The sequence below is a fragment of the Dermacentor andersoni genome, chromosome 2 (genome assembly GCF_023375885.2).
Source record: "Dermacentor andersoni chromosome 2, qqDerAnde1_hic_scaffold, whole genome shotgun sequence".
Classification (NCBI taxonomy): Eukaryota; Metazoa; Arthropoda; class Arachnida; order Ixodida; family Ixodidae; genus Dermacentor; species Dermacentor andersoni.
The window spans coordinates 225,160,711-225,185,055 of record NC_092815.1 but is presented as its reverse complement, the minus strand read 5'-3'; the positions used below and the strand labels follow the sequence as shown (position 1 = coordinate 225,185,055).

The following is a 24,345-nucleotide window of genomic DNA, read 5'->3' as shown; positions in this document are numbered from 1 at the left end:
CCATGATTTCAGGAGGCAGTGCCACTGCCTCCTCTCCACTTGCCCCATCAAGTGGAGAGAGATACTCTCTCCACTTGCCCCATCTAGCCTCCGCAAGCGAAATTCCTTCCTTGCGTTCCCACGTACCGGATCTCGAGGACGTGGCATGCTAGCCAATTCAAAGATGATGCGCGTTCGACCATGCCTGTATGTGACAACCTTCCTTTTCTTTCTAAGCCTTTCTTCCTTTCTTAGGTTTCTTAGGCCCAAACAATGAAACGTTCCTTTCTTTCGAGCCCTTCCTAGCCTTACGTGAGGCCTCCTTCCAGCGAAGGACTGATGGAGGAAGCAAGCGTACTCTGAAAGCTCCCTTCGGCCATCCTCACGTAAGGAGCGGTTGTCGCATGCCTGGGTTCGAGATGATCTCTTTAAAGCTTTACGCGAACACCATTACCCAATAAAAAAATGTTGTATCGTCGCACAATTTTTAAATTGAAGGGCTAACATAGAGATGCGTGGGTGTTTTTTCCCAGTCTTATTCACTGAACGTAAAAAAAGTACCATATTACAGTGCAAAACTTGATGTGCTCCAGCAACGCTGGCACGCCGGCGTCGTGCGACGCCTAGCGACACCTAGCAACGCTTGCATGCCGCACGCGTGACTGAAACGAAAATGCCTGGCAAGACGTACCGTGCTCGCGCGTCTCCGCAGGTGGACGACAGCACGCATGCGCAAGGAAATGTCACGTGGCTATGCGTTGAGGTGAAGCACTCGTTCAGGGCCAGGAGAGGCGTAAGGGCGCATGAAGGCAGCTTCGGAGCTACCTTAAGATGAGGAAGCACCAAGGAAGCCTTCATCGAAGGCCCCTCAGTAAGGAAGCTTTTAGAGTGACATAAGGTGGCCTCCCCGCAATGAAAGCTTCCTTACTGAGTTAAGGAAGATTTTATTGTCTGACCCTTAGCCCTGCATTGCAGCGCATACGGATGTACCCGCCTGTTTAGAAAAACAAAAGTATTCCTCACACACAGGGACGATCGAACGCTCATCGTTGTTGAATCGCCTAGCATGACACGTGAAGTATGGCCATGCAAAGTAAGCCATCCTTGGCCCTATCACGAAGGGAGATGGCGTTCTTAGACAATGCCAGCGCGAACAGTGAGTGGTGATGCCATCTTTTTAATTAATGTTTTCATCTGTGTATGTATTTATCTATTATTGTATTCCATTTCATAATGTATTTCATATATATATATATATATATATATATATATACTCTAAGAAAGAGGAAATGGGTTATTGAGGTTACTCCTTTAGGGAATGAACTGATCTGCCACAACGATTCCTACCCTTCGGGGGTTAGTGCGAGGGGATGAACTGTTACTCCTCATGCGGTTACTCCTTCCAGGACTAACAGTTGCCATTTTCCGGTACTCCTCAAGGAAGTAACGATAATTATTTCCTATGCTCCGCAAAGGTGGAGTTAATGAAATTAGGCAATTATGCCCTGATAAAAAATTACTGAGCTGAAAGAAAATTGCCCGAAAGTAGGATTCGAACTCACGTGCCCGCGCTTGCATGGCAGGTACTCGAATCACTTCAGCACGGCAGGTCGGTTGACAGAACAGGATTTTGAGGTAAGGTTAAGCATCAAAACGCAGGTGCGGCAATATAAAAGCGACTCGGCATTTTGTGTATGCTTTGCGGGGAGAGTCTAAGGTCGAGTGTACTTGCAACCATAAGCGACTACGGAAAGAAACCTGCCCGAGTATTCATAGGGTGATTTACACTGAGCGACTACGCGACGTATGCGTGTAGCGAGCTCAAACAGGGCACGCAAGACGACAGATAAGGTCAATTTCTCTGTCGATTAGCGTGTCCTGTTTGAGCTACAGATGGCTTCAGTTAAATTCATAATCTACTTGGAACGGAAGGAACTTAGGTTTTATTGACTAAGAAAATGTAGCCGTCTATTATTGACATGCGCGTTTAATGTATATCGCTCACGTGTGATGTGCGCACGAAGGGCTTTTATCTCCACGTTACAGCTCTTAAATTTCACGCAATTTTCTCACGATGAGGTAAAGTGCTGCTCTGCATGTACTTCAATAGACAGTGCACGAACTACGTAATATTCACGATTTATAGACAATACCGTTTTCACCGCATCACTCCACGACACGGAGGAAAACAGCGCAGTGCATGGGGAGTAACTGTTGTCGTTCGTGCTCCCGTTGCTCTCTTTCCTTCCAGGGTCTAAACACTGACCCTCCGAAATGTTCACACGGCACGCACATTCATCCAGTTAGTCCCTTGAAGGACGAATGCGCCCCTTTTAGGAAGAACTGCCCAGTTACTCCCGTTTTCCCCGGGATTTTTCATAGTGTGTGTGTGTGTGTGTGTGTGTGTGTGTGTGTGTGTGTGTGTTTGTTTTGTTTGTCGCTTTCCCTCCGTATTATTTTTTATATAACACCTTGTATAAGACAACAAAATTTCAATTGGCCGTAAGCGCTTGTCCTCGTTTTTTCCTGGGTGCCGCTTCCCGCTGTGCCGAACAGTCTGGAAAAGCAGAGCCGGCGAATGTCCCTCCCTTGGCTGCCCCTCATTACCACGCGTCGCGCCACAACACAGCGCACGTGGAGCCATCACGCTTCTCCTGTCGCCCAGCATGTGCCCCTAGAGCATGCACACCATTAACAGCATGCGCCGGACGAACATGACTATTCTTCGAATAAGTGAAAGCGAGAAAGAGAGAAAAAATAAATTATAATTGATCTCTCTTTCATAGGAACCGGTAGAACGCGAAAGCGGAACGTGTCTTCATAGAAGCTGTTCATTGCACGCCCCGGACCACTGCGCAATATCACTATTTACCGCAGGCGTGCGTAAACAGTGCAAGCGATATCTGATTGATTGTTAGTAAATCGTTTCGTGAATTTGCGGTCCACGGTAGCGACAGGCGCACCTTTTGTGGGCCGGCAACCGCGGCGCTTGGCGAGCGACGTCCTGCTGCCGAGTCGCTTCGGCGAACGTACGAACATTTCGCTCCGTCGTGTCTTGAGCATCCGGCAGAGTTGGAACGCGCTCAGCTTCAGGAATGTGGGCGGCAGAGTTCGCAGCGCGCTTCGCGAACGTGCAAAGTTGTTCTGCTTCAGGCTGGCATGTTTCTCGACGGACCTAAGCGGGATTCACCCGTCGACGTCGTTGCCTTTCTGTGTCGCTTAACGCAGCAGTTTTCATAGTTGGTGCCATCTCAAGCGAAGCAGTACGCGGTGAATAAGCACTGCTGATGCACGAAGAAGCTGTACTCCGTAGGCGACAAGGGGTCACAGGTTAATCTGACGCGGAAGACAAACCATGTGCGGAAACTGCGTCGTCCGCACGGCAGAAGGCCTACACCGCCTACACGAGGAAACACCGCGTTGCAGCCTCCACCGCCCGGTCAAGAAATTGAACAAGAGCGGACACTCCCATAGAGTCCAGCGGGCGAATTGACTGTATCGCCTCCAAGCCACCGGCAACCTTAACCGCACTTCCGATATCGGTTTTGGACGCGCGCGTTTTGAACGCTAGCTGGAACGCGTTACGCCGGCTGCGTAACGCTTTTTTAACGCGACAGCGTTAAGGAGCTCGTGTCGCAGAAAAGCCGGTGTCGTCGGCGTCGGTGTCGGCAGCGTTGGCCGTGAGCGCTAAATCCCAGAAGGCACTTCATGAATAAAAAACAACTTGCTAGATGGGCCGGGTGGGAATCGAACCTGGGTCTCCGGAGTGTGAAACGGAGACGCTACCACTGAGCCACGAGTTCGATGCTTCACAGCGATACAAAAGCGCCTCTAGTGAATGCGGTGTTGCCTTAGAAACGAGCTGTTTCTAAGACTAGCTGGTTCTAAGGCTCAGGCGTGCGTCGCTTGCTCAGGCGCACATTTCGTTGCCGCGCCGAACGCTGCGTTGCTCGACGCTCACCGCGTCCGATGCGGGGCACGTAGTCGCTGCGCCGTAGCCCATTGTCTTGCACTCCTTGGCGGGTCGACGGGAACGCTGTCGCGTTCCACTCTTGAAGGCGAAGCTTAAGCGTCCTCCAATTTTTTTCGCTTCTACTGCTCAACTGCACGTGGTCTTTGTACGCAATCGTTTTATTATTAAGCGAAAACGATGGCGAACGATCTTTACAAGCCTCCATCGATACTGTACCACGTACAGTTTTATAAAGTAGATGCAAGACGCCTTTCGTAATGAGAAAATCTTTATTTTACTCTATATAAGTGCTCTTTATATATATACTATATACTTTACTCTATATAAGTTACTCTTTACGGGCTTTTTGTGCATTCATCCAACGTTGTGGCCCCGAGTAAGCAGCAGTAGTTCGTGTACGAAGGTGCGCCGCAAAGCGTCAGCTGAGAAAAGCAAATTACAAGCACGTGTAATTTTGCTATTAACACCTTATAGGAACACTGCGTGTAGAGTCGAAACGTGCGAAAGTGGTGAGTGGGCAGCATTAGTTAGTTAGTTAGCTAGTTAGAGTTTAATGACGCAAAGGCTACACTGGCCATGCTGCGCCAGTCACAAGGCAATAGAAAACGCAACGTTAAAGCAGGGAAAACTTCGTTACATTATAGTTGGTTTAAATAAGCAGTGGTCTCTAAAACGTGAAACAAGTTAGTAAATGGCACTAGCGGATCATCTACCGGTATTAGGGCAGTGTGTAAAGGTGTACGTAAGTTATACAGGTTGTGTAAAAGCTTCCGAGTCTGTTTCGATGTGTGGACATGTGTATCACTGTAAGACGTTCATGAAATTTTTCGCAAGTTCGCGGGTTTTCATTGCGAAGTAGAAAATTGTGGGTAAGAGTGTGTGTCCAATCCGAACCCGACACAAGATCAGCTCATGGGACCGCTGCTAGTGAGTTCACGACTTCCACTCGCCAATTACGGGTTGTATAAGATGTAGCTTGTTGCTTATACAATGGTTCCATTTGTGTTGCCATTTTGACCTCAAGGCCTTCCAAATTGCACTGATACTATCTTTATATGGAAGTGTTGTCTTTGTTATGTCTTTGTACGCTGCCTTTGATGCGCTTCCATCCGCTGCTTCATTACCCGGTATCCCAACATGCCTTAATTGGTACCCAGCACAACCTAATTGATATGGCGTATTTGTTTGACGTTACCATGTTTCAAATATCCCCTAACAAGGTTTCACATTCATATTTAACGTGTAGATCCTCATTTCACGTGTAGATTTCATGTGTAGAAACGCCATACATATCTCAAGTTCTTGCTGGATTAGATGATATGTTGTAGAGTACCTTTTCTTGTATCTACACTGATGGTTATCCAGCAGGTTCTCAGTTTCAAGGACGTATGTCTCTTTTATGTTTATAATGGCTTCATAAGCGTTGAAACCCACCTTGTGAGTGCCATAGGTGCGTAGCTTGTTGCTGTTGTAGGATGCTGTCCAGCTTTCAAGAAAGGGATTATAATGGCTTTCTGCCACTCATTCGGCATTTTTCCCACTTCCCAGATTTTGTTGAGAATACGAAGCAATGTTTCAAATGCTTTAGCGTATAGGTCAGCGAGCATTGTGTAATGTACTCTGTCCGGACCAGGTGCTGCTTTTTGTTTCGACAGTAGTGAGTACTCTGTTGACTTCCGAGAGTCTTAAGGGGGCATTATACGATCTCTCTGAACTCTCTGTCGTCGGAATCTTTAGTTTGTTTGTTTTTGCTGATTGCTTATACTTTTGAAATGTAGCAATAGTTTACTGAGCTTGATATGTCATGGAAATGCTGCCTTAATATGTCAGCTTGATTGAGAGCAGATTGGGTCGGGGAACAAACGCGAGTTAATGACATCTTATTTGAAATCAAGAAAAAGAAGTGGGCATGGGCAGGACATGTAATGAGGAGGGAAGATAACCGATGGTAATTAAGAGTTACGGAATGGATTCCAAGAGAAGGGAAGCGTAGCAGGGGGCGCCAGAAAGTTAGGTGGGCGGATGAGATTAAGAAGTTTGCAGGGACAACATGGCCACAATTAGCATATGATCGGGCTATTTGGAGAGGTATGGGAGAGTCCTTTGCCCGGCTGTGGGCGTAGCCAGGCTGATGATGATGATGCTTGTCTCTTCGGCGCACGTACCTACCACTGCTGAACGCGCTCGTCTCTTCGTTTCGCGCACATCCCTTCACTTCCTTTGCTTTTTTTCCAGCAAGGGCAAGACCGCGAGTAAGCTGGGTGGTCCTCAATGTGCGGAACAAGCGCAACTGTCAGATTAGTGATCATTCGAATTTCACTTAGCACAGGTTGTTGGTCCTTGGCATGCATGTGAAGCATGTGCAAACATTTGACATTTGGAACGTTGTCTGGGGTTCCGGATATATGGTCTCGCGTTTACTTTTACGTACCCTGCGCCAAGCGAGGTATAACATTACGCTCGTTCCAAAGGTGAGTTTGAAATGTTTTGTCGGGATTTCTTGGTCATTTCTGCGGATGCCAATTCTTTGTACCTTGGTCACGTGTTGTTCCTGTAAACCCTTCAGCCTTTCCTCATCGCTCAAGCCAAGAAATGTTTCCTCAGACATCACACCCCTGCTTGTATTAAGTGTTCTGTGCAGTGAAATCGTCCCTGTCGCGCATCCAATACTGGTAAAATCTGAGAGCTTTAGTGCTTGACTTTGTAATTTACCTCTAGTTGTAAGTCCCCGCTAGACATTTTCGAGGCTTTGTATGCGCGTCCGATCTTTTCTTCCAGGCATTTCGCCACCAGGAACGGAGAGCTTTCTTACTGGTGAGTTATGTTCTCTGTGGAATACATAGTACTTAGTAAATGATGGGTCGTTGCTCGGAAAGAACTGGAACTATGCTGCGGTGCGGCATGTTTTCAGACACCGATCTTAGACCACAGAAGTTTGCGCTGCCATGTTCGGCTACAGCGCCGACCGCCCACCACGTAGCCCAACGAGGGGACGCGGCAGAGCTTGCATACAAGTCTGCACGACGCAAGTCGTACGCCGCTACTCTAACCAAGTATGGTGCACCTTAGGTACGTAGGATAGCAACACAGCGTTAATCCTTGCCGCAAAGGAGGGAGGAAGTAAAACGAAGTGAAGACAGGAGAGAGGGCAACTACCGATTCCCCTCGTGGGGTCAGTCCGGAGGTGCCGTCCACGTGAAGCCGAGGCCAAAGGGACGTGTTGCCTCCACCGACAGGCCTTACAGGTCCAAGCACTTAGCTTCGGCTCAAACCCCAGGAACCGCTATTCTCCAGACACGGCTAAGCCGCGCACGGTTAGATGCTGAATGTCCAGCCCTCGTGTGCTTGGGTATGTGGTGTCGCCACACATCAAACGCCTGCTGATGCAAACGTTCGTGGGGGGCGGGCGGCATTAGAAACAAAAGCAATTCGCTTTTACACGCATGGCGTAGAAAACACCCGACTCATCCAAAAAAATGCCATACACAAAACATGATAAGAACACCTGATTTCCAAACATTCCCCATTCCCAGGCCTTACTTCCTGCACTTTAGGAGCACAAATACACGGGCGACTGCGAGTTTCCTAAACTACTTGGTACGCTACGTACATAGAGGTGGCCACAACACAGGCTCTCAACTACACCATGCTAGATGCTCGCAGAATTCCTTCTACTCGCACTCAAGACAAATGCGTGAGTGGAAAGCCTGTTTTCAATCGTTCGGAAGACAGAATTTTCGAATTACAAGATGCTACAGTTTGAGAGCTTTGGCGTTATCTTTTGTGCGTTCTGCCGGCGCTAGCAACCCGCGCCCGTGTTATCACTCTTGGCAACCGCTCGTCGCGTTTTCAATAAGCGTGACTACGGAAAGAAGGTATCTGTTGCTACGGGGCTATAAACAGCGTCACAAATTTGTCGCACTAAGATTCTCTACCCGTGAAACTAACTGCGTCATACGGTCGAGCTGCTTTTCACCAACTGCGTCATACAACGCCAGGCGCGGCGAGGTTCCTAAAAAGTATCCCAAAACGTAACGAAACTAATTACAATAATGTTTGGGGTCAGAGAAAGCGTCGCGAACTTTTCTCAGTAAGATTAGTACGCGCGAAATTAACTGTATCACCGGGCCGCGCTGCTTTTCGCTGCGTCACAGAGCTAGACGCGGCGAGCTCGCCTGAAAACTACAGAAATTAGTGACAATAATGCAGGACCCCTTGAAAGAAGCGCAAACGTCTACCAGTTCGAGTCATTAACTGAAGTTAACTGCGCCTGGATGGCTGAGCTGTTCTTCGCTAACTTCGTCACAAGTCTAGGTTTCGTACCGTAAACCTAAGCGTGCTTGGAATGTGTCGCAGACAGTCAAAACAAAATTGCTCACCTTGCTGTAGTCCAACAGTGCAGTGGTACCGTGTCAAAGTGCCGAGGGAACGCAATAATAATCTGGGAGCCCAACGAACCAGGCTACATCTAAATTAAAGAAAATACAAATGGGTTGCCGCACAGCTGAATTTCACAAGCGCAGTCGCCCTCACTCGTTTCGCCCTCTAAGAAAAGTTTACACCCTTTGGAGTGCCCCTTCTGCCGCACAACAATAATCGTCATCTGCAATCGTCATGAAAAAAACAACTTGCCGCAGGTGGGAACCGAACCCACAACCTTCGCATTTCGCGTGCGATGCTCAACCATTTGAGCTACCGCGCCGCCGTTTTCCCGGTCTGTGAGTGGTGGCACTGGCTAACACTCCCAGGGTTCTACTAGGACACATAAATACCCAAGAAAGTGGATGGGAAAACGGCGCCGCGGTAGCTCAATTGGTAGAGCATCGCACGCGAAATGCGAAGGTTGTGGGTTCGGTTCCCACGTGCGGCAAGTTGTTTTTTCATCCACTTTCATTTCCATTAATTTATCGTTTCTTTATTTCATTTTTTAAGCACAAGTAATTTCCCCTATGTTGTCCTTGGTGTCAGTGTTGGCTTCTTATGATATGACTAATAAAAATCGGGCCCCTCGGTTAACCCCCTTTCTTCTCGTTATATATATATATATATATATATATATATATATATATATATATATATATATATATATATATATATATTGTGACGGGGGTGTTCGCCTAGCAGAAGAGTCACTAGTTATAGGTTGTAGCGCTAGGCTTAAAACAGGTCGGCGCTATATCGTAACAGGGAAGCAAGCCCTCCTCGTCGTCTTCTTCTTTTGCACCAGCACCATGCCCAGTGCCTTCAGTACAATATATATATATATATATATATATATATATATATATATATATATATATATATATATATATATATATATATATATATATATATTTTTATATATATATATATATATGTTTCAAATGGTTCCTATTATTATTAGTCAATAACGTTGGCTCGAGAAATGCTCATTTTCCAAGCACGCGCAACTGCGCTTTTTATATGAGCCTGCCCTCCCATGGTGATTTAACTGAAAGACTACATCATCCCCGTGGGAGGTAGGCAGGAGCAAAGTCCCTGGTGACTTGCTGCAACGCCGCGACACTCCACCTGCCTGCCCCCCGCCGATGCGTGTTTCGGCGCACGCGCCCCACTGCATGCGGCCGCCTTCGGAAAGGCCGACGGCGCCCGGAGGGGGTAGGGCAGCTCCCTTCCTCCGTTGGACTGAAGCCTTGAAAAAAGTATTCACTTGCCACCGTAGCCTAATTCTATGCACAATTGCCAATAAACTTGTTCGTTTATTTTGCAGACTTCTGTTCTTAGGGCGCTGAACTATAATTATAATATTGGCGAGCGCGCAACAAAGAAATTCAGCTACAGCCAAGCGATCATAAATTAACTACGTACATAAGCCCAATGCTACCCACAGCGACGTGAAAATCAAGTGCTTTTTTTACGCTGTACGGTCGCCGGGGAGAACTTTCACGCTTCCAGAAAACTTGCGATCGGCGCTCGGGGTCAGCCTTGTTGACATCGTCCGCAATGGTTACAAATTCCTCAGCTCAATAAAGGCTGCTTTTATGGGTAAGGCGTACGCAAACTAGTAAAAACATCGACAAGATTTTAAAGCCACAAAGCTTGTGATAATAACCGACCTTTTTACAGCGCGACGAACAGCTTGCGATGCTCGTCTTTGAGCCCATAAACCCCCTTTCTCCACTTGGCGCCAGGGTTGCCAGATGGCCCCAACAAAATATAGCCAAGTGATCTCAAAATGTAGCACAAAAATAGGGAAACCCAAACTTTTTCTGAGCGGAAAGTAGCTAAACATGTAGCCAGAACGTTTAATGATGTCCTGTAAATATCTTATAGATGGTGGAAATGGTGTCGAAGTCTCACCACGTATTTCCGGCTCCAAAATTACTTCCACCACATTCAACCAGCGCATAACTGGCCTCATGATCTGCGTAAACAATTGTAATAATACCTGACACCCACACGTGGATCTGCACACTATTTATTGCTACAATGAACCCATGGATTTCTTTTCCGGTTCACTCCCGGCGTTATTCGAATTTACCGAGCCACGTTCTGAGCTAACTTTTGTTCACGCCTCGCTGTAGCCGAAGCACTTTTCTATAAGAGTCGGGCAAAATACTTTTACCTCCAATCTCGAGGATCAGCTTAGGCTGTTCGCGATCGTGTGACCGAGAGGTGGCCCGAGCTCAAGACAGTGTGTCAGAACGGAACAAAAAAAAAAAAACGAAAGAAAACAATATTTTTGACCAGAACGAAAACATAACCGACACGCTATGTGGCTTTTTTTTTTTGTTTAGGAGTTAAACCGAAATATTTTGGGCGGTTTTCGGTTCAAGCGGAAAGTCGTCATTCCGAAACAGTCGACGTCAGGCACCCTCCAGATTGGCGCGTATCTCAGGTTTCTGCATAAGCGCGTAACTCAGGCAGCAAGCGATAGCCGCTCGAGCACTCTGCTAATCTAAGCCTGCCACTCGGTGCACTAGCAGATCGGCATGGCAGCAAAAGCCAAGGCTCGCGCGCTGAAGAGCTTAATAGTTTCGTTTTCTACGGGTACAAGGCATTGTTACCGAAGTTTTATTTGCGCTTTATCGGAACAGCGGTCTCGTATTTCGGCGAGTACACTCGGTGACGGGCTGCTTCTTAGATCATGCTGAGTGCCTCGAGTCAAAGCACTGAATTCTAAGAATTCATAAATCAGTTATTTTGAAAAAAAAATACTGTTTTAATCGTTACTTTGCTCCGAAGTTTTCTGCCAGTTTTCATTAAAGTTTATTCTGTTTCTCTCTGTGGTATTAGTTTCGTTTCACTGAAAAAAGTTCTATACCGGTTCTGCTCCGGAACGAAAGAAGAAAGATCCATAACCGTTAATAACGGTTTCAGTTAGCATGCAGAAATGTTCGGAGCAAAGTAACGATTAAAACAGCATTTATTTTTCAATATAACTGAAAGATGAATTCTTAGAATTCAGTGCTTTGACTCAAGGCACTCAGCATGATCTAAGAAGTGCACTTTTACATATTCTGGCGCGGTCAGCTTTTTACGATCCTTGATGGATCCATACCTTCTTCGTTAAGCCACCGAAAGACAGCCGCGTCTTCAGCAGTACGCGCTCCCTGGAGAACCGCCAGTCGATCTCCCCGTCGTCGTGACGACAGGTGAGCTCGTGTCTATCGTTCTGCAGAAGGCATCAATGTCTTTGGACGAACTCTTAGAAAAAGGGTTCGTGAAGATAAACCTTCAAGTCTCCCTTTTCAGCCGCCTTGTGCTATCACAAGCAGAGAAGTCAGTCGTACCGGAGCCAACTTGCCATTCAGATCTCTCCGTTATGCTTCAGGCGATTCAACTCCAAAAAAACAAGTTTTACAGCAAAATGAAATGATTCAGACTCTTGTCTCGGCCCTGAGCCTCAAAGAAAGCGTTCCTACAAAGGTTGCGGAACCTGAACCCTTTGATGGTTTGTCGCGGAATCCAGAAGCTTGGATTGCGTTCTTTGAATACGCCTGTCGACAAAACGGCTGGGACACAGATGCAAGAAGAGTGAAGCATATGCTCCTTTTCTAAATGGCATCGCAAGAACATGGTACAAGCTACGTATCACGTAACATCAATGTGATGCATGGAGCACGTGGAAGGAGAGCTTCATCTCGTCATTCCGTGGCAGTCCGCTGGAGCGATGGGACCAAGCTATATCTGGAGGTCTGGATCAGTGCTCGAGTAAAGCATCGACTACTTCAACTTGCAGAGCCGGAACTTCCATTTAAATCCTTTATAACGGTCATAATGCATGACCTACTTCAGCAATTGCAACGAAAAATTCAAGCTGCAGCACCAAAAACTATGGAGGCTTTGCTAGAGTCACTTCAAGAGATCGCCTGCCATTGTATGGAGAGACCGACAAAGCCGCATTGGGATGTCCGAGGGGCAGAAGAATCTAGAAACGGAGACTTTCTTGAACAGTTACCACAGAGTGGTTACCAAGAGAGAAGTCACCATCGTTCGTTGCACGCCGCGAAAAGAGAGTCTGAGGAACGCAGTTTGCTTAGATTGAAAAAAAAAACTAATAAATGAGGGTTCTCAGTCTGACCCTATGACAAAAAAGGAGACTGTTTCTTTGATTTCTGCGAGTTTATTACATATAGAAATTGACGTTAATGGACCACGTACAAGAACACTTGTAGACAGCGGAGCTTCTGTATCCATTCTTAAGAAAAGCAACGCAAACCCGCAAGATGTATGCCGAGGGAGATCAGTTCTTGTGCTTGGCTATGATGGAAGCAAGAGAGAGTATTGTGAGTGGGCACGCCTGAAAGTAAAGTACCAATCTAAAGAGGCAGAAGTGGTTCCATTAGTTTTAGACATTGTGGAGTACGACTTTCTCCTATCTCGCCCGGACATGAAGTTGTTAACACTAAATATTTATTGGGACGATACGGTGTCTGTTGATCAAGGGGCTGACCAAACAGATTCGGGACAAAAAGAAGGCCACCTACGGATGCTGAAGAGAGGCAGTGTAATTCCTCACCTTTACCCTAAACTGGTATGCTTGGGAGGATATCCACCGGCAACAACAAAGTTCGAAGTGCCATTTCACCTGTCCGACAATACACTTGTGAGAAAAACACCATACAAGACGAGAGAAAAGAAGGCGTGGCTAAAAGAAAAGCTACAAAATATGTTAGATGCTGATGTAATTCGTCTGTCGGTGTCTCCCTTCGCTTCACCTATCACCATTTCTCCAAAGCAAGAGAGCAGCTGGCGTCTATGTACGGATTAGAGAGCAGTAAATAACCAAACCCTGTTGATTACATTTCCAATGCCAAGGATTGACACCATCGTCAATGAAACTGGAGGCTGTACCTGTTTTTCTCGCATAGACTTGTGCAAGGGCTTCTGGCAGGGGCTACTGCAAGAAGACACCAAACAATACAACGCATTTACGACTTCATTTGACATATACGAATATAATCGCCTTCTTTTTGGAGGGAAAAACTCACCTAGTTGGTTTCAAAAGATGATGCACACAGCTTTGAATCCCTACATTCGACGCTTCTGCAATGTTTACGTGGACGACATTATCACCTACTCTATAAGTGAAAAATTGTACACACCTGGGTCATATTCTGAAAGCATTATCTGATGCTAAGCTAAAAAGTTAATTTCAAGAAGAGTGAGTTCTTCAAAACTAACGTGACACTTCTAGGCAGAGTTTTGGACGGAACAACGAATAATACGAAAGAAGAATCGGTAGCTCGCATAGCAAAACTAGTAAAGCCATACAATGTACACCCGCGTCGCGTTTTTTCTAGGCTTGGCGGGCAATTTCAGAGCATTCAATCAAGATTATGCTCTCAAAAGTCGTTGTCTGGCAAGACTGACTCAGAAGGATGTTCCCTTTTGCTGCACAGAAGAATGTGATGACGCCTACCGACAATTGGTCCGAATAATTTCTTCTGATCCTGTCTTGTGCTTACCAGACTTTGCGCTGCCCTTCGAATTGAATACCGGTGCTTCTCACTATGGAACGGGAGCAGCCTTATATCAGAGAGACCCATCACGACCACCAAACCAACAGCTTCGTGTACTTGGATACTACAGCTACACATTTAACAAAATTGAATTGAACTATACCACCACAGAAAAAGAAGCTGTCGCAATTTTAAAAGCCGCCCGCTACTTCCGCTTATATTTGGAAGGTGCAAAGTTCCAGCTACACACAGACCATGAAGCGCTAACGTACATATTGAAGATGGCCGAACTGAAAAGAAAGATAGCCCGTTGGGTGGGTGAAATGCAGCAATTTGATTTTGAAGTAGCTCACCGCCCGGGAGCTTCTATGAAAGACGCAGATGCAATGTCGCGATTAGCCGTTATGCTTCCAGACAATCTTGAAGAGGCAACTGTTGCAAGGATATGAGAAGGAACCGACGTTTTGCAACGTACTAAAAATGGGCGAGTTGTCGTTCCTACTTCCTTGGTTCCAAAAATATTAGAAATGTACCAAGATAGCCCCGAATCAGGAGGCCATGATGGCTTTTGGAGAACCTACATGAAATTGACAAAAAGGTTCTCGTGGCCTCGTATGAAGCAAGAAACAAAATACTATGTTTTATCATGTCATAAATGCCAGATAAACAAAGTAAAATTTAAACCGACGAAAAAGATGGCTATACCACAATACTCTAACACACCATTTGAAGTTATTCATCTAGACTTCGCGGAACTCCGAAAAAGGTCTGAAGGAGTTAAGAAGACACAAGGCTTCCTGCTGTGCATTGATGAGTGCACCAGGATGATTGCAGCAAGACCTGTTAAAGAAGATGCTAACAGCGTAATTTCATTCTTCAACAGGAAAATGTTTGACAATATAAAAGTAATTGTCTCCGACAATGGACCTGCTTTCCGAAGTCGTCGGCTACAGGAATGGGCTGAAAAGCGTAACATCAAGTCATGGTTCTCTGCGCCTTATCATCCTTCAGCAAATGGGCTAGCTGAAAGGGCAATCAGGGACATCAAACGACACATTAGCATGTATCCAGCATTCCCAGGTGGTTGGAAATGTTGTCTGGAAGCGGCAGTACCCTACCACAACCGCTCGTATACAAGTGCCCTGGGAGGCACTCCTCTATTCGCTGCAACTGGGAGACCACCTTATCTGCCTGCTGATATAAGCATTGGCATCGACAATAATATAAAGCTCACAGAAGCAGCAAGAACTGAAGATAGTAGATCAAGGTATCGTGAAAGAATGAAGAGAAATATCGACAAGAGGCAAAATCAAACGTTACCAACACTCGACGTCGGCGACATGGTACTTGTAAAAAGAGGGCCAAGCCAGAACACGGCCTATAACGGACCATTTCGTGTGATAAAGACGGCAAGTCAACAAGGACACTTAAAGACCATATGGTACATTGGTCCCAATGACACCATGGAATCCGCTGCTATTCGGAATATATTCAAGTATCATCCCTGGAGTGATGCAAACAATGCTGGGAGGGGGGGAATGAAGCAATGCTATGACGGCCGGCAAATAGAAGTTGAAACAAGACAAGGGGGAGGGAGAAAAAGAGAATAAAGAAGTGCGATAAACAAAATGGAGTCTGTGTTGTGAGGCTATTAAGTACAGTTTTATTACAATCATGATAGAGCAAAAAGAAATTAAATTATGCGCCTTTACGAGCCAAACCACAATCTGATTATGAGGAACGCCGTATTCGGGGAATTTGGACCACCTGCGGTTTGTTAACGTACACCTGAATATATGTACATGGGTGTTTTCGCATTTCGCCCCCATCGAAATGCGGCCGCCGTGGCCGGGATTCGATCCCGCGACATTGTGCTTAGCAGCCCAACACCATAGCCACTAAGCAGCCCCGGCGGGTATGTGGTTCATGATAAAGTACGTACATATAAAAAGTAAGCCATAATCGCAATTACTCGTACGCACAAAGTTTAAAGGGAATACATTTGCAGGATTACGGTATGAAAATTGGAAAGTCGCCTCCGGGACGCGACTTTACAATTGCTAGTAAGTACAGCGGAGCGTGGCACTTGCGGACACGCCGGACGTTTGCGCGCATGCGTGAGCAAGAGCTGGTGCGAGAGAGAAAAAGTGAGGGCTTTTGCTCCTTGAGTATATGATTCTGCCTAGGCACTACGGAGGAGTTTCTTAGCGCGTGTTTTATGCGTTTATCTCTAGGCGTGCCGGCATTTCTGAGGGGGGGGGGGGGGGTCGAGTTTGTTTACGCTCCCACGCTGGCTGACGGCGCGGTGAAACAGATGATAGCATCGCAGTAGTTTCTGTGGGAGGAGTAGGGACCGCGGCCGGTAGAGGCCGGTCCGCATATATTGAAAGTCTAGAAGGCAGAGAGCGTTAGGAACCGTAGTTGAACGCGAGTTGCTGAAACCGCTATGAGGATACGCCGCGCCCCCCTAACGCGTTTTACGCTAACCTAACCTGCCGTTAAGCTAACCTAACGAGGCCGCGAGAAAAAGACAATAATACTGACGACGTAACTACTGTGAGAATAAGGCACGGCACCCTGACTGCTTTTACGCTAACCTAGCCTAACGTAGCGTTAACCTAATTTAAACCTAAGCTAACCTTACCCAATGTGGACGAGACGCAAAGACAATAATCCTCACGGCGTGAAATCAGGCAATCGCGTTCAAGCGTGGTTGCTAAGGGGACCAAAGGGAACTGAAAGGGGACAACTCAAAAATGCTCCTGAAAAGTAAAGGATAGCAGGCCCAGCTCTACTACGGCCCCTATGCTCCCCCGGAAAAATCAGTGAGGTCCTTTCTTTCTCTCTGATTTTTAAGGTAGGATGCTGTAAGGCGCAACAAAGTTATAATCCGGCATGACTAACTCACCACCAGCGCCGCAAGCGCGAGAAAGTCTGACCGGCGTATCCTTAGGCACAGCGATCACCAAATGGGGCGTCATTGTGCACTGGTTAACCATTTTCACCGCACCGGCAGCCAGCGTCCGAGCGTAATCTCGACCCCACTCCGCAATGCCAGCAAGCCTAGGGACAAACGCATACAACACGCACTAAGAAGCTTCTCCACCATAGTGCCTAGGCCGGGCCAGATGTTAGAGAGTTTTAAGTTCGGGGACGCTAGCGGCTGGCGTTCCCTTACCTAAAGCTCTCTATTCAAGGAGCAAAGGCCCCCAGATTTTCTCTCTAGCAGCAGCTTTTATTTGCGCCTCCGCAGACACGTCGAGCGCCTCGAGAAACGCCACGCGCCGCTGTACCTATTATCAATTGTAAAAATGTCACCCGACAGCGCCTGCTTTATTGTTTAGATGCCCGTCAGAAAGGAGGTAGCTGACCCTGCAAGCCCTCTCCTGTCGCCCTCTCCCATTCCCTTGATTTCGCCGGTCTACACTGCGCTTGCGGCCGTTCCGACCATCCGAGTACGTGTTTAGCAACGTGGTTCGCTAAGCCAAGGCCTCGCACTTTTTGTTTTGCAATGGTTGCTGTGTACGAGAAGCATCTACTTGTCGATCTTGGTGTTTCTGATGAAGTGTTTTCATGATGCGGTACTGCTGTGTACCTATGTGCACTTGATGTGCGAGAAAGAAACACCCAGGTGTTTCGTTCTACAAAATCCCTGCTCTCGAGCTGCGTCAACAGTGGATCAAAGTGAGTGCACGCAAGAAAACACGGAAAAGATGGGCGCCAGGCATGCGGTGCAGATTTTTTCATCACCTGTCATAGCTACCACTGCAGTATTCATAAAGGTTTATTCTGAGCTGCTGAAACATTGGTGCACTGAGTTACAACAAGCACAATATTCTCTAAGAGCCTCGCTGGTTTGAACTCATTCTGTAGTTCACCCAGTACGTCATGTTTCTGTACCTACTTGTAGAGCTTTAATTTTATGGTTTCCATTGCCATTCTATATATCACCAACGTTACTGTAACTAGCCCGTACGAGCCCGTCTTTATGAACTTTGCCTATGCACATGAGGCTCATCTTGCTTCATGCCATCCAACCGCAATTTTCTTCGTTTCAGTCACTGGTTCAATGGCATTAGTCGGCGGTGCCTTGCTCTTTGGTCTGAGGATCCTGATTAGCTGTATTAGAATTTCATCGGGTCCTGCAGCCGTGCTATTGTGGGTATTTCCTTCTGATTTCTAGTAAAAAAATTCTATTCTAAATTTGGATCTCTCACGCTTATCGTTGCTGGATCTGTCCGAGTCAGAACTACGCCTTCATTTGTGCCAAAGTTATCCGTAACAACGTCTCGGACATACCGCAGAGCATCGTCTCCTTCGAAGATGTTACCATCTTCGTCCCTTATAGCGGTCTGGAAATTTTAAAGCGAAAGTTTTACTGGCCGCGAACTTACGATTTCCCGTGGCCGTGCTCCGAGGAGGCACATGACGTCACACCGCATTCCTTGTCACACTGCTTTCCTCGTCGTTGCGTTCGCCTCCGCTTGCTTCGCCAGCTGCGTCGCATGCCTGATAACATGTCAGAGGATTGAAAAGGAGAGCTCGCATGCGCCGCAACCAAAGTTGAGGCGGCAGTATGGACGGCGACAATTCTGAGAAGCAGGAGGAGGCCTGGAATCGCTATCGGAACGAGATGAAGAGGAAACGAATCGCCCAGGAAGCAGACGAACAGAGCGCCGAACGACTGGCTAAACACCGCAACATAGCTGGACAACCAGACTAACCTGGACTGGCAATCAAGATTAACCAAGGCTAACCATGATATGCCTTAGCTTTCGCTATGCTAAGGCATATCATGGTTAGCCATGGCATAGCCGAGCTAAGCCACTGCCAATTTTTCAGTTGGAGTTCCGAGTGCTCTTACATGGTTGCAGACTCCTTGTCTTCTTGTCTCTTTTCCGAATCTTATGCACGCAACGTCCACCTGTGCATTCAATTATCTTTTGCACGAACTCACTCCTCGCCCTTTTCATTCCTCGGTATTTGGTCCATCTAAAGAGCACCTCTTTATGTATGCCCAACTTTTTGCCTTCTTCAGCATCCTTAGAAACCTGTTTCCGCTCTTCTATAGCTTGCTTTAAATCGTTGTTCCACCACTTACGTCGTTTCCTCTTTTCAATACATTTTTTGCTGTGTCTGTTTTATCTCCTGCTACGTAACGTATACCAGCTTCTTGTATTCCCAGACTGTTGTAGGATATGCCTCCAGTTTCTTCTCTATGTTTTTTTGTGATCTCTGTTGCTTGCTTTTCAATCATTTTTCGAAATTGTGATGCAATTGGTTCGTCTTTTGCATTAGCATTGCATTGCATCAGAAATGTTAAGGTTAACCGTTTCTGATCGCTACACATGCTATCTTTTCCAACTTCATCTGTCATGATTTGGTCTATGAGCGAAATGAGGACAAGGTAAAAGCAGGAGCCAATGTTTCGAAAAGTGTACTTGTTTCCTTTAAGGCGACATATGTTCTCTTCGGCACAGTATAGATAGGCACGGTTCTTCTGAAGGGGAGAAGGGGTAAGGCGAGTGGGCGAGCCAAGGACTAGAAGAGCCATAGTTATATGTCACCTTGAAAAGGTCACGTTTACTTGTCTAAACGTTGGCTCCTGCTTTCACCTTGTTCTCGTTTTGCTCATGGTCATGAATTTCGATTTCCCGCCTTTCCCGTGTTTTCCCTGGACCATTTGGTGTAGCTGTTCCTAGACCATTTCTGAGACAAAGCCGTAGTCGATGCCTGTTTCCGCATTGCCTTCTTACCTGTCCCTCATACTTATTTGCCCCGTTACTTACTCCAAGGTTCTTTTCATCACACAGATAAAGCACTAGAGAACTATTGTAATCAGTATATTTGTCTAAATTCTCCATAGGCGCATTCATATCTCCAACTATTACCATCTGGCCCGATTTCGTGAACTCATTATTATCGCTTCTAATGCAATCAATCAATTCTTTATGTTAATCTCTGCAACCAACGTCCAATCGGAGCTGGTACACTATCCCTGAAATTTACCCCGTCACGCACAAAACGTCCCCGTGGTCTTCTCGTTCTACTTCTCGGTTGGCCTTGATCTTACTACTTACGTCAGCGCCGCGTTCTGTCCACTGTGGGCTCTATATTAAGCTCTCCCATAGCATCACGTTGGAGTATCGTCACGGCATGAAACGTATTGCAGAACCCTGGTTAGAATTTCTGCCACATTTTAATATGATCGCTGTGGAATAAGTCACTGACAAGTCGGTCTACTGGAGTTGATCGCGTGGTGACTGTGTAATAACGGATAAAAATTAATGGCAGCCTGTTGAGCGCATGAATAGACGAACCCTTTCATCGTGCCTTGAAGGGTAAAGATCGCCTGGCTTAGACGGACATGATTAAAACAGGTGCTTCTATTTTTATTTATTTATTTTACCATCAGGGTCAATTGGCATTACAGAGGGGAGTGGGTTGTTATACTAAAAATAGTTCAACAAAAAGCAGTCAGTACAGTTAATTCATAAATAAATGAAGCTCGTAATTATACAATGTACACAGAAGTAATGGAACGAAATTAATTGAGTGAAAATTTAAAAAAAGACAGTCAGTACAGTTCGTACCAATGAAGCTCGCAATTTTATAATGTCAGCTAATGCACCATGGAACATGTGATTGTCATGAAGAGTAACAGCATCAACGGGAAATTTGTTCCACTCATTTGGCGTACAAGGGAAAAATGAGTCCAAGAAGGTCTTTGTGTTGCATAATAGACCACCTACTTTATGATGATGACAGATGCGGCGGGATATGTACGGTGGGCGAAGGAGTAGTTGGTCATGTAGGAAAAAAATGGTGATACATCTTGTGAAATTGTGTTAAACGACACAATTTTCTGACACATGATAAAGAAGGAAGCGCGAGGGAAGTTTTCATGGTGGAGACGCTAGAAGTTCTGTTATAATTAGACAATATAAAACGAAGGGAGTTATCCTGGACAAGTTCAATGAAAGTTAATAGATTGTCATAGCTAGGGTCCCACACGGCTGTAGCATATTTCAATTTAGGTGATATTAGTGTTTTATGAAGCTGTAACTTTAAGCCACATGGAGCAGTAGAAAAGTTACGACGTAAATAGCCAAGCATGCGGTTAGCATTGTTAATAATGCACTCAATATATAGTGACAAAGGTAGATTAGTCGTGATGTGAACTCCTACGTACTTGTAATAATTAACAGAATCCACAGGAAAGTTATTCAGATAATAAATAGGTGAGCGAGTGGAAGTTCTAGATACACGCATGGCTTTGCACTTTTTAATATTTAGGCCCATTAACCCTTTTGCGCTGCAGTTAAACATAGCGTGAAGGTCAGATTACAATACCTTAATGTCGTCATCGTTCGTAATTTCTCGAAAAATAACACGGTCATTGGCAAAGAGATGAATGTTAGATGATATAACTGATGAGAGGTCATTAATATAAATGAGAAATAACATTGGGCCTAAGAGAGAACCTTGCGGAACGCCAGAATGAACTTTGCAAAAAGATAGAGTATGGCCGTTTGCAGCAACAAGTTATCATCTCTTAGTGAGGTAACATGCAATCGAATGTGAGACGTTATTATCCAGGTTTAGTTGGTGCAGTTTGTAAAGTAAGTCTATGGCAAACCTTATCAAAGGCTTTTGAAACGTTTATTCGAGCATTGTTCTGCATACATGGTTGCCAACTGCCTGTAAAGACTCGGTTGGATATTGCGGGTCAAACTTGTCGGGATCAGTGACATTACTGCATGATGATATTCCCGATATCGCACGAGCATGTGCTATTCAACTGCTGTAGGCTTATCGAATGATTAGTTATGTGACATTACGGACACCGCAACTAAGGCACATTGGTCGCGCGTCCTGCCGAGGCCAAGAATAACCTGTGAGCACTGCGAACGCGTGTAGCAGTCTTGCAATGTGTTATTTGTTCTTTATTCATATTGTTTTGTTTATGTGTTTTGCAATGTGTTATTTGACTTGGCTTGATATAGCGATACACTGGATCCTTTAGAGGTACAGAGGCTGAGCTTACTTCTTACTGCCCTGCGTTATTTTTTTTTTCGATAACCATTATACGGACACTCGAGTCGTGCTTGCGCCATCACCGTTGTCGTGATGTCGCGCTATAGGCAGCACATGTGCCGATCGCGCATGGAGGATTGTAGTCCCTTCGGAGACATGAAGTTAGTTTCGCCGGAAAAACGACGGAGCGCAGTAGACGCGCCATAAAACCTCTGCTCAATCACTTGAGCGGCGGAGCCAGGACGGAGTTGTGCCTTCTGCTGCCGACATGAGCGTTGTGCGCCCGCATACTACGCGCCCACACTGTAGGATTCCTGCTGAGCACTGGTGCGAGCGGAACGGAGAGCTCGCATTCCGATCGACGCCGACTGGTGTTTCGGCCAACGCACCACCGAGGTGCGGCTCCTTGTCACGCCAACGTTGCGGGACGCCTGGGCCCAGCAGCCTTCTGTCGCGTGTCCCGCCCCCGTAGAACTCCATCTGATCAGCCCAAAGGCAACGCTAAACCTTGCTCACGCTGCTTCGTCCTTCGGGAGAAACTGCTAATTTTCAAACAGGTATTGTTGTGGCGTCATATTAAGTAGTCTGGTTAAGCACAGGACTCGCGGAGCTCAGAGCGCTAGTATGTTTCCAACATTCTTCGTTCGTTCCTTACCTGGTAAATGTCGGAGCGAGCATCGTCGTACGAGCCGGCCAGAGATAAGTTGGATTCGTAGAAGGCGCCAGGCGAGGCGGCGTCCAGCGTCTCGCTGCCCACGGGCGCGCTGTACACCTCCTCGGTCAGGGGGCTGCCATCGAATGGGTCGACGCCGTGCGAGCTCCGGCGAGACTCCAGCACACCGTCGGTTGCTTTCTCCTCGAGCAGCGAGCCGAAATCGATGCCAGCGCTCTGCAGCTGCCGGTAATTGCCGAAACCGAGCATCTTGCCCTGCGCAATAAAATCATGTTCACCGTGTTGTCCCCGACACAAGCTGAAATTGCAGAAGTGCGACGGGTGTATACGACGAATAAAGGAGCAGAAGCGCGCATCAAAGATAGGCGCTACTTAGCAAAAGTGGCAAGGATGGACGGGCTTTGGATTTTTCCTTTGGCATCAGACAAAAACGGTAGGCTTCACCCGCAAGTCATGCGTGTTTGTTTGTAACCTCAATAGTGACACGGCAGCCATTGCTGGGAGCAAAAGAGAGAGTGGAAAATTTATTTACAGAAACGCAGAGATGTCGGCCTTGCTCCTGCCTGCTGCTCAACACTGGGGAAAAGGGCTGATGAATGATGATGATTGTCACTGCATGTTGAAACCCAGCACGCATTTGGCGACGGGCGGGTGGCTACAGATGCGCATATGCATATGTCGTCCGCATATGTTAATTTCACCGGTTTCACAAGTTCAGATGCACGGCCAATCAATCTAACAATGAAGAGAGTTGGACTGAGAACTCACCCTTGTGGACCACCTCGGTTGGTATTGTAATGGCCGGTGTCGCCATCACTTGTGCACATATACACGATGAGGCCATTGATATAAGTAACAATACATGCATATAGCCAGCCACCGAAGTCGAAAACACCCGGTTCATGAAGAATGGCATAATGAAGTACATTGTCGTATGCACCCTTAATATCACGAAAAGCAGCTCCAACTGGCGACGACTCCTTTCCTCTCCAACAGTGATGACCAAGTTAGGAACACAATCAATGGAAGAACAGCCTCTTATGAATACATTCATAAAATCAGGAAAGCAATCATTCCTCTCTAGGAACATTTCATCCTTGAGAAGACAATTTTTCCATTACTTTACTGACACAATTGGCTGTGGCGATAGGTCTGTAGAAAAGAATGTCGTTAGGGCACTTTCCCGGTTTCAGCAACGCTATTATGCGACTGCATTCCTAACTGTCTGGGTGACTTCCTGACTATCACGTAGTGTTATAAGAAGCTAAAACGATACTTCGGGCTTTTGTGTCACGATGGCAGAGTGCAGCATACGTGATTTCGTCAGCTCCTGGTGCCGATGAGCGTCGGCAAACAGAAACTGCCGCGTCAAGCTCTTGCATCGTAGAATGCACTTCGAGTCACTCATCAGGTGACGGCGGTGCTATAATGACAAGACATGAAGTCACTGCACTATACTTGTCCTGAATAAGTTTGCAGTAGTCCTCTGCTGACTCCAGTTCGGTCCGGCGTGGATGCAGAGCAACGGCACGGAATGGATGTTTTCATTGTGGAATTGTCGGGAGACTTCGTACGACCCACCAGATCTTAGACAGAGGTTGTCTTCGGTCTAGAGATCCACAGAATGTCCTCCAACGCGGTCTGTCAAATTTGCCGAGATGTCGCAGAACATGTCATTGAGCTCGGCGACTGTTCGAAAGATCTGACGGTGACTTTGTTCTTCCTTATTGTCGTTCTAT

General features: G+C 46.5%; 1 protein-coding gene across 1 annotated transcript in view; it reads right to left on the bottom strand.

Moving 5' to 3' along the window:
- LOC126539762 (ATP-binding cassette sub-family C member 4-like) overlaps nt 1–24,345 on the bottom strand; it is a 390,950-nt gene that overhangs the window by 142,299 nt on the left and 224,306 nt on the right. The window contains exon 15 of the mRNA XM_050186602.3: nt 22,589–22,861. Within this exon, the coding sequence (XP_050042559.1) occupies nt 22,589–22,861 (273 nt within the window). The remainder of the gene's footprint in view (nt 1–22,588; nt 22,862–24,345) is intronic.